At 47.5% G+C, this 12765-nt stretch overlaps 1 protein-coding gene across 1 annotated transcript in view; it reads left to right on the plus strand.

The window, feature by feature from the left end:
- The window catches only part of LOC101734682 (protein FAM135A-like), a 42040-nt gene that overhangs the window by 6074 nt on the left and 23201 nt on the right, over window positions 1–12765 (plus strand). The window contains exons 3-4 of the mRNA XM_031893381.1: window positions 156–292; window positions 384–454. Coding sequence (XP_031749241.1) covers window positions 156–292; window positions 384–454 — 208 coding nt within the window. The remainder of the gene's footprint in view (window positions 1–155; window positions 293–383; window positions 455–12765) is intronic.

Below are 12765 nucleotides of genomic sequence, written 5' to 3' on the forward strand. Positions count from 1 at the left end.
AATTTTAGGGCGGATCTCGGCCCACCAACATTGTTCCACTTACCCGCTGGTTTCCTAAAACAATCACTATCTTAGCTGGGCATTATTTTTCAGAGATGTTAATTGCTATAAATGAGTATTAGTTCATTAAACGGTGTAAATATATTCTGTTTTAGATGGTTCGGAGCAGCCGGCTTCAATCAGCGAAAATGTCCTTCGCAGCTGCGTGTTTAAAATAGTCGACTTCGAGCAAGGTGTTCGGATTGACGATGTTGGGATATTCAGCATTATTGCCCTCCTGGATGAGAGTAAAGTAAGTGATAGAATTCCTGAGACTCTTTCAGAGCAGATCTGTGTTTCTGGGTTCTGTATCTTATGTTTCTTCTCTTTCCCTGCAATGGCAGATTGAAGAGACTCTGAATGCCCTGGAGGGAAAGCTGATCTTCAACATCTACTTCAGGCAGAGGTACCTTGAGTAAGTACATATGAACATTATAACTATTATAACATTAGAACTATCTATCCAATCACATACAGACCCACACTGACCTATCCACTCACATACAGACCCACACTGACCTATCCACTCACATACAGACCCACACTGACCTATCCACTCACATACAGACCCACACTGACCTATCCACTCACATACAGACCCACACTGACCTATCTATCCACTCACATACAGACCCACACTGACCTATCTATCCACTTACATACAGACCCATACTGACCTATCTATCCACTCACATACAGACCCACACTGACCTATCCACTCACATACAGACCCACACTGACCTATCCACTCACATACAGACCCACACTGACCTATCCACTCACATACAGACCCACACTGACCTATCCACTCACATACAGACCCACACTGACCTATCCACTCACATACAGACCCATACTGACCTATCTATAAACTCACATACAGACCCACACTGACCTATCCACTCACATACAGACCCACACTGACCTATCTATCCACTCACATACAGACCCACACTGACCTATCTATCCACTCACATACAGACCCATACTGACCTATCTATCCACTCACATACAGACCCACACTGACCTATCTATACACTCACATACAGACCCACACTGACCTATCTATACACTCACATACAGACCCACACTGACCTATCCACTCACATACAGACCCACACTGACCTATCTATCCACTCACATACAGACCCACACTGACCTATCCATTCACATACAGACTCATACTGACCTATCCACTCACATACAGACCCACACTGACCTATCTATCCACTCACATACAGACCCACACTGACCTATCTATCCACTCACATACAGACCCACACTGACCTATCTATCCACTCACATACAGACCCACACTGACCTATCTATACACTCACATACAGACCCACACTGACCTATCCACTCACATACAGACCCACACTGACCTATCTATCCACTCACATACAGACCCACACTGACCTATCTATCCACTCACATACAGACCCACACTGACCTATCTATCCACTCACATACAGACCCACACTGACCTATCTATACACTCACATACAGACCCACACTGACCTATCTATCCACTCACATACAGACCCACACTGACCTATCTATACACTCACATACAGACCCACACTGACCTATCTATCCACTCACATACAGATCCAAACTAACCTATCTATACACTCACATACAGACCCACACTTACCTATCCACTCACATACTGACCCACACTGACCTATCTATCCACTCACATACAGACCCATACTGACCTATCTATACACTCACATACAGACCCACACTGACCTATCTATCCACTCACATACAGACCCACACTGACCTATCTATACACTCACATACAGACCCACACTGACCTATCTATCCACTCACATAGAGACCCACACTGACCTATCCACTCACATACAGACCCATACTGACCTATCTATCCACTCACATACAGACCCAAACTAACCTATCTATACACTCACATACAGACCCACACTTACCTATCCACTCACATACAGACCCATACTGACCTATCCACTCACATACAGACCCACACTGACCTATCCACTCACATACAGACCCATACTGACCTATCCACTCACATACAGACCCATACTGACCTATCCACTCACATACAGACCCATACTGACCTATCTATCCACTCACATACAGACCCATACTGACCTATCTATCCACTCACATACAGACCCATACTGACCTATCTATACACTCACATACAGACCCATACTGACCTATCTATCCACTCACATACACACCCATAGTGACCTAGCTATACACTCACATACAGACCCACACTGACCCATCTATACACTCACATACAGACCCATACTGACCTATCCACTCACATACAGACCCACACTGACCTATCCACTCACATACAGACCCACACTGACCTATCTATACACTCACATACAGACCCATACTGACCTATCCACTCACATACAGACCCACACTGACCTATCTATCCGCTCACATACAGACCCATACTGACCTATCTATCCATTCACATACAGACCCACACGGACCTATCTATCCACTCACATACAGACCCACACTGACCTATCCACTCACATACAGACCCATACTGACCTATCTATCCACTCACATACAGACCCACACTGACCTATCCACTCACATACAGACCCACACTGACCTATCCACTCACATACAGATCCACACTGACCTATCTATCCACTCACATACAGACCCACACTGACCTATCTATCCACTCACATACAGACCCATACTGACCTATCTATACACTCACATACAGACCCACACTGACCTATCTATACACTCACATACAGACCCACACTGACCTATCCACTCACATACAGACCCATACTGACCTATCCACTCACATACAGATCCACACTGACCTATCTATCCACTCACATACAGACCCACACTGACCTATCTATCCACTCACATACAGACCCATACTGACCTATCTATACACTCACATACAGACCCACACTGACCTATCTATACACTCACATACAGACCCACACTGACCTATCCACTCACATACAGACCCACACTGACCTATCTATCCACTCACATACAGACCCACACTGACCTATCTATCCACTCACATACAGACCCACACTGACCTATCTATACACTCACATACAGACCCACACTGACCTATCTATCCACTCACATACAGACCCACACTGACCTATCCACTCACATACAGACCCACACTGACCTATCCACTCACATACAGACCCACACTGACCTATCCATTCACATACAGACCCACACTGACCTATCTATCCACTCACATACAGACCCACACTGACCTATCCATTCACATACAGACCCACACTGACCTATCTATCTACTCACATACAGACCCACACTGACCTATCCACTCACATACAGACCCACACTGACCTATCTATCCACTCACATACAGACCCACACTGACCTATCTATCCACTCACATACAGACCCACACTGACCTATCTATCTACTCACATACAGACCCACACTGACCTATCCACTCACATACAGACCCACACTGACCTATCTATCCACTCACATACAGACCCACACTGACCTATCTATCCACTCACATACAGACCCACACTGACCTATCTATCCACTCACATACAGACCCACACTGACCTATCTATACACTTACATACAGACCCATACTGACCTGTTTATCCACTCACATACAGACCCACACTGACCTATCTATCCACCCACATACAGACCCACACTGACCTATCTATCCACTCACATACAGACCCACACTGACCTATCCACTCACATACAGACCCACACTGACCTAGTGCTGGGCGGTATGACCAAAAATTTATATCACGGTATTTTTTTTATTATATCGGTATCACGGTATTTGACGGTATTTTTTTTTCCCCATGCATGATTACGTGACCACCCCAAACACCCCCCCCCAACCCCAAACACCCCCCCCCCCAACCCCAAACACCCCCCCATCCAACCCCAAACACCCCCCCATCCCCTTCACATAAATAAACCTTACGGGCCAGGCAGCCGCAGGCACCCCCGACAGCTCACAGAGCCTCCTGGCAATTTTTCTTACTATTTCCGGGTTGCGCGCGTGACGTCAGCGCGCACAACCCGGAAATAGTAAGAAAAATTGCCAGGAGGCGCCCACACCGGTATGCCGGTAAGTTAAAATTTTTTATCATCTTTTTTAAAAAAACCGGTGTTCGGTATATACCGGTATACCGCCCAGCACTACACTGACCTATCCACTCACATACAGACCCACACTGACCTATCCACTCACATACAGACCCACACTGACCTATCCACTCACATACAGACCCACACTGACCTATCTATCCACTCACATACAGCCCCACACTGACCTATCTATCCACTCACATACAGACCCAAACTGACCTATCTATACACTCACATACAGACCCACACTGACCTATCCACTCACATACAGACCCATACTGACCTATCCACTCACATACAGAGATACACCGAAAACATCAATAGGCAGGCACTCCCGGAGTGCCTGCCTATTGATGTTTTCGGTGTATCCATGATGGCTCCCTCTGGCTGAAGGTCTGGGGCATGAGCACCTGGGCCCAACTATACTATGGGTGAGATTTGATTTATACCCCCTTTCTTATGAGCATATGTATCCCCCTCCTTTGTTCCACTCACATACAGACCCACACTGACCTATCCACTCACATACAGACCCATACTGACCTATCCACTCACATACAGAGATACACCGAAAACATCAATAGGCAGGCACTCCCGGAGTGCCTGCCTATTGATGTTTTCGGTGTATCCATGATGGCTCCCTCTGGCTGAAGGTCTGGGGCATGAGCACCTGGGCCCAACTATACTATGGGTGAGATTTGATTTATACCCCTTTCTTATGAGCATATGTATCCCCCTCCTTTGTTCCACTCACATACAGACCCACACTGACCTATCCACTCACATACAGACCCATACTGACCTATCTATACACTCACATACAGACCCATACTGACCTATCTATCCACTCACATACAGACCCACACTGACCTATCCACTCACATACAGACCCATACTGACCTATCCACTCACATACAGACCCACACTGACCTATCCACTCACATACAGACCCACACTGACCTATCTATCCACTCACATACAGACCCATACTGACCTATCTATCCACTCACATACAGACCCACACTGACCTATCCACTCACATACAGACCCACACTGACCTATCTATACACTCACATACAGACCCACACTGACCTATCCACTTACATACAGACCCATACTGACCTATCTATCCACTCACATACAGACCCACACTGACCTATCTATCCGCTCACATACAGACCCATACTGACCTATCTATCCATTCACATACAGACCCCACACGGACCTATCTATCCACTCACATACAGACCCACACTGACCTATCCACTCACATACAGACCCATACTGACCTATCCACTCACATACAGACCCACACTGACCTATCCACTCACATACAGACCCACACTGACCTATCCACTCACATACAGACCCATACTGACCTATCCACTCACATACAGACCCACACTGACCTATCCACTTACATACAGACCCATACTGACCTATCTATCCACTCACATACAGACCCACACTGACCTATCCACTCACATACAGACCCACACTGACCTATCCACTCACATACAGACCCACACTGACCTATCTATCCACTCACATACAGACCCATACTGACCTATCTATCCATTCACATACAGACCCACACTGACCTATCCACTCACATACAGACCCACACTGACCTATCTTTCCAATCACATACAGACCCACACTGACCTATCCACTCACATACAGACCCACACTGACCTATCTATACACTCACATACAGACCCACACTGACCTATCCACTCACATACAGACCCACACTGACCTATCTATCCACTCACATACAGACCCACACTGACCTATCCACTCACATACAGACCCATACTGACCTATCCACTCACATACAGACCCACACTGACCTATCTATCCACTCACATACAGACCCACACTGACCTATCTATCCACTCACATACAGACCCACACTGACCTATCTATACACTTACATACAGACCCATACTGACCTGTTTATCCACTCACATACAGACCCACACTGACCTATCTATCCACCCACATACAGACCCACACTGACCTATCTATCCACTCACATACAGACCCACACTGACCTATCCACTCACATACAGACCCACACTGACCTAGTGCTGGGCGGTATGACCAAAAATTTATATCACGGTATTTTTTTTATTATATCGGTATCACGGTATTTGACGGTATTTTTTTTTCCCCATGCATGATTACGTGACCACCCCAAACACCCCCCCCCCAACCCCAAACACCCCCCCCCCCAACCCCAAACACCCCCCCATCCCCTTCACATAAATAAACCTTACGGGCCAGGCAGCCGCAGGCACCCCCGACAGCTCACAGAGCCTCCTGGCAATTTTTCTTACTATTTCCGGGTTGCGCGCGTGACGTCAGCGTGCGCGTGACGTCAGCGTGCGCGTGACGTCAGCGTGCGCGTGACGTCAGCGTGCGCGTGACGTCAGCGCGCACGTAACGTCAGCGCGCACAACCCGGAAATAGTAAGAAAAATTGCCAGGAGGCGCCCACACCGGTATGCCGGTAAGTTAAAATTTTTTATCATCTTTTTTAAAAAAAACGGTGTTCGGTATATACCGGTATACCGCCCAGCACTACACTGACCTATCCACTCACATACAGACCCACACTGACCTATCCACTCACATACAGACCCACACTGACCTATCCACTCACATACAGACCCACACTGACCTATCTATCCACTCACATACAGCCCCACACTGACCTATCTATCCACTCACATACAGACCCACACTGACCTATCCACTCACATACAGACCCATACTGACCTATCCACTCACATACAGACCCACACTGACCTATCCACTCACATACAGACCCATACTGACCTATCCACTCACATACAGAGATACACCGAAAACATCAATAGGCAGGCACTCCCGGAGTGCCTGCCTATTGATGTTTTCGGTGTATCCATGATGGCTCCCTCTGGCTGAAGGTCTGGGGCATGAGCACCTGGGCCCAACTATACTATGGGTGAGATTTGATTTATACCCCCTTTCTTATGAGCATATGTATCCCCCTCCTTTGTTCCACTCACATACAGACCCACACTGACCTATCCACTCACATACAGACCCATACTGACCTATCTATACACTCACATACAGACCCATACTGACCTATCTATCCACTCACATACAGACCCACACTGACCTATCCACTCACATACAGACCCATACTGACCTATCCACTCACATACAGACCCACACTGACCTATCCACTCACATACAGACCCACACTGACCTATCTATCCACTCACATACAGACCCATACTGACCTATCTATCCACTCACATACAGACCCACACTGACCTATCCACTCACATACAGACCCACACTGACCTATCTATACACTCACATACAGACCCACACTGACCTATCCACTTACATACAGACCCATACTGACCTATCTATCCACTCACATACAGACCCACACTGACCTATCTATCCGCTCACATACAGACCCATACTGACCTATCTATCCATTCACATACAGACCCACACGGACCTATCTATCCACTCACATACAGACCCACACTGACCTATCCACTCACATACAGACCCATACTGACCTATCCACTCACATACAGACCCACACTGACCTATCCACTCACATACAGACCCACACTGACCTATCCACTCACATACAGACCCATACTGACCTATCCACTCACATACAGACCCACACTGACCTATCCACTTACATACAGACCCATACTGACCTATCTATCCACTCACATACAGACCCACACTGACCTATCCACTCACATACAGACCCACACTGACCTATCCACTCACATACAGACCCACACTGACCTATCTATCCACTCACATACAGACCCATACTGACCTATCTATCCATTCACATACAGACCCACACTGACCTATCCACTCACATACAGACCCACACTGACCTATCTTTCCAATCACATACAGACCCACACTGACCTATCCACTCACATACAGACCCACACTGACCTATCTATACACTCACATACAGACCCACACTGACCTATCCACTCACATACAGACCCACACTGACCTATCTATCCACTCACATACAGACCCACACTGACCTATCCACTCACATACAGACCCATACTGACCTATCCACTCACATACAGACCCACACTGACCTATCTATCCACTCACATACAGACCCACACTGACCTATCTATCCACTCACATACAGACCCACACTGACCTATCTATACACTTACATACAGACCCATACTGACCTGTTTATCCACTCACATACAGACCCACACTGACCTATCTATCCACCCACATACAGACCCACACTGACCTATCTATCCACTCACATACAGACCCACACTGACCTATCCACTCACATACAGACCCACACTGACCTAGTGCTGGGCGGTATGACCAAAAATTTATATCACGGTATTTTTTTTATTATATCGGTATCACGGTATTTGACGGTATTTTTTTTTCCCCATGCATGATTACGTGACCACCCCAAACACCCCCCCCCCAACCCCAAACACCCCCCCCCCAACCCCAAACACCCCCCCATCCCCTTCACATAAATAAACCTTACGGGCCAGGCAGCCGCAGGCACCCCCGACAGCTCACAGAGCCTCCTGGCAATTTTTCTTACTATTTCCGGGTTGCGCGCGTGACGTCAGCGTGCGCGTGACGTCAGCGTGCGCGTGACGTCAGCGTGCGCGTGACGTCAGCGTGCGCGTGACGTCAGCGCGCACGTAACGTCAGCGCGCACAACCCGGAAATAGTAAGAAAAATTGCCAGGAGGCGCCCACACCGGTATGCCGGTAAGTTAAAATTTTTTATCATCTTTTTTAAAAAAAACGGTGTTCGGTATATACCGGTATACCGCCCAGCACTACACTGACCTATCCACTCACATACAGACCCACACTGACCTATCCACTCACATACAGACCCACACTGACCTATCCACTCACATACAGACCCACACTGACCTATCTATCCACTCACATACAGCCCCACACTGACCTATCTATCCACTCACATACAGACCCACACTGACCTATCCACTCACATACAGACCCATACTGACCTATCCACTCACATACAGACCCACACTGACCTATCCACTCACATACAGACCCACACTGACCTATCTATCCACTCACATACAGACCCATACTGACCTATCTATCCACTCACATACAGACCCACACTGACCTATCCACTCACATACAGACCCACACTGACCTATCTATACACTCACATACAGACCCATACTGACCTATCTATCCACTCACATACACACCCATAGTGACCTAGCTAACCTCACATACAGACCCATACTGACCTATCTATACACTCACATACAGACCCATACTGACCTATCCACTCACATACAGACCCACACTGACCTATCTATCCACTCACATACAGACCCACACTGACCTATCTATCCACTCACATACAGACCCATACTGACCTATCTATACACTCACATACAGACCCATACTGACCTATCTATACACTCACATACAGACCCATAGTGACCTATCTATACACTCACATACAGACCCATAGTGACCTATCTATCCACTCACATACAGACCCACACTGACCTATCCACTTACATACAGACCCATACTGACCTATCTATCCACTCACATACAGACCCACACTGACCTATCTATCCGCTCACATACAGACCCATACTGACCTATCTATCCATTCACATACAGACCCACACGGACCTATCTATCCACTCACATACAGACCCCACACTGACCTATCCACTCACATACAGACCCATACTGACCTATCCACTCACATACAGACCCACACTGACCTATCCACTCACATACAGACCACACTGACCTATCCACTCACATACAGACCCATACTGACCTATCCACTCACATACAGACCCACACTGACCTATCCACTTACATACAGACCCATACTGACCTATCTATCCACTCACATACAGACCCACACTGACCTATCCACTCACATACAGACCCACACTGACCTATCCACTCACATACAGACCCACACTGACCTATCTATCCACTCACATACAGACCCATACTGACCTATCTATCCATTCACATACAGACCCACACTGACCTATCCACTCACATACAGACCCACACTGACCTATCTTTCCAATCACATACAGACCCACACTGACCTATCCACTCACATACAGACCCACACTGACCTATCTATACACTCACATACAGACCCACACTGACCTATCCACTCACATACAGACCCACACTGACCTATCTATCCACTCACATACAGACCCACACTGACCTATCCACTCACATACAGACCCACACTGACCTATCTATCCACTCACATACAGACCCACACTGACCCATCTATCCACTCACATACAGACCCACACTGACCTATCTATACACTTACATACAGACCCATACTGACCTGTTTATCCACTCACATACAGACCCACACTGACCTATCTATCCACCCACATACAGACCCACACTGACCTATCTATCCACTCACATACAGACCCACACTGACCTATCCACTCACATACAGACCCACACTGACCTAGTGCTGGGCGGTATGACCAAAAATTTATATCACGGTATTTTTTTTATTATATCGGTATCACGGTATTTGACGGTATTTTTTTTTCCCCATGCATGATTACGTGACCACCCCAAACACCCCCCCCCAACCCCAAACACCCCCCCCCCAACCCCAAACACCCCCCCATCCAACCCCAAACACCCCCCCATCCCCTTCACATAAATAAACCTTACGGGCCAGGCAGCCGCAGGCACCCCCGACAGCTCACAGAGCCTCCTGGCAATTTTTCTTACTATTTCCGGGTTGCGCGCGTGACGTCAGCGTGCGCGTGACGTCAGCGTGCGCGTGACGTCAGCGTGCGCGTGACGTCAGCGCGCACGTAACGTCAGCGCGCACAACCCGGAAATAGTAAGAAAAATTGCCAGGAGGCGCCCACACCGGTATGCCGGTAAGTTAAAATTTTTTATCATCTTTTTTAAAAAAACCGGTGTTCGGTATATACCGGTATACCGCCCAGCACTACACTGACCTATCCACTCACATACAGACCCACACTGACCTATCCACTCACATACAGACCCACACTGACCTATCCACTCACATACAGACCCACACTGACCTATCTATCCACTCACATACAGCCCCACACTGACCTATCTATCCACTCACATACAGACCCAAACTGACCTATCTATACACTCACATACAGACCCACACTGACCTATCCACTCACATACAGACCCATACTGACCTATCCACTCACATACAGAGATACACCGAAAACATCAATAGGCAGGCACTCCCGGAGTGCCTGCCTATTGATGTTTTCGGTGTATCCATGATGGCTCCCTCTGGCTGAAGGTCTGGGGCATGAGCACCTGGGCCCAACTATACTATGGGTGAGATTTGATTTATACCCCCTTTCTTATGAGCATATGTATCCCCCTCCTTTGTTCCACTCACATACAGACCCACACTGACCTATCCACTCACATACAGACCCATACTGACCTATCTATACACTCACATACAGACCCATACTGACCTATCTATCCACTCACATACAGACCCACACTGACCTATCCACTCACATACAGACCCATACTGACCTATCCACTCACATACAGACCCACACTGACCTATCCACTCACATACAGACCCACACTGACCTATCTATCCACTCACATACAGACCCATACTGACCTATCTATCCACTCACATACAGACCCACACTGACCTATCCACTCACATACAGACCCACACTGACCTATCTATACACTCACATACAGACCCACACTGACCTATCTATCCACTCACATACAGACCCATACTGACCTATCTATACACTCACATACAGACCCATACTGACCTATCCACTCACATACAGACCCACACTGACCTATCTATCCACTCACATACACACCCATAGTGACCTATCTATCCACTCACATACAGACCCACACTGACCTATCCACTTACATACAGACCCATACTGACCTATCTATCCACTCACATACAGACCCACACTGACCTATCTATCCGCTCACATACAGACCCATACTGACCTATCTATCCATTCACATACAGACCCACACGGACCTATCTATCCACTCACATACAGACCCACACTGACCTATCCACTCACATACAGACCCATACTGACCTATCCACTCACATACAGACCCACACTGACCTATCCACTCACATACAGACCCATACTGACCTATCCACTTACATACAGACCCATACTGACCTATCTATCCACTCACATACAGACCCACACTGACCTATCCACTCACATACAGACCCATACTGACCTATCCACTCACATACAGACCCACACTGACCTATCCACTTACATACAGACCCATACTGACCTATCTATCCACTCACATACAGACCCACACTGACCTATCCACTCACATACAGACCCACACTGACCTATCCACTCACATACAGACCCACACTGACCTATCTATCCACTCACATACAGACCCATACTGACCTATCTATC

The sequence above is a fragment of the Xenopus tropicalis genome, chromosome 9 (genome assembly GCF_000004195.4).
Source record: "Xenopus tropicalis strain Nigerian chromosome 9, UCB_Xtro_10.0, whole genome shotgun sequence".
In the NCBI taxonomy this organism is placed as follows: Eukaryota; Metazoa; Chordata; class Amphibia; order Anura; family Pipidae; genus Xenopus; species Xenopus tropicalis.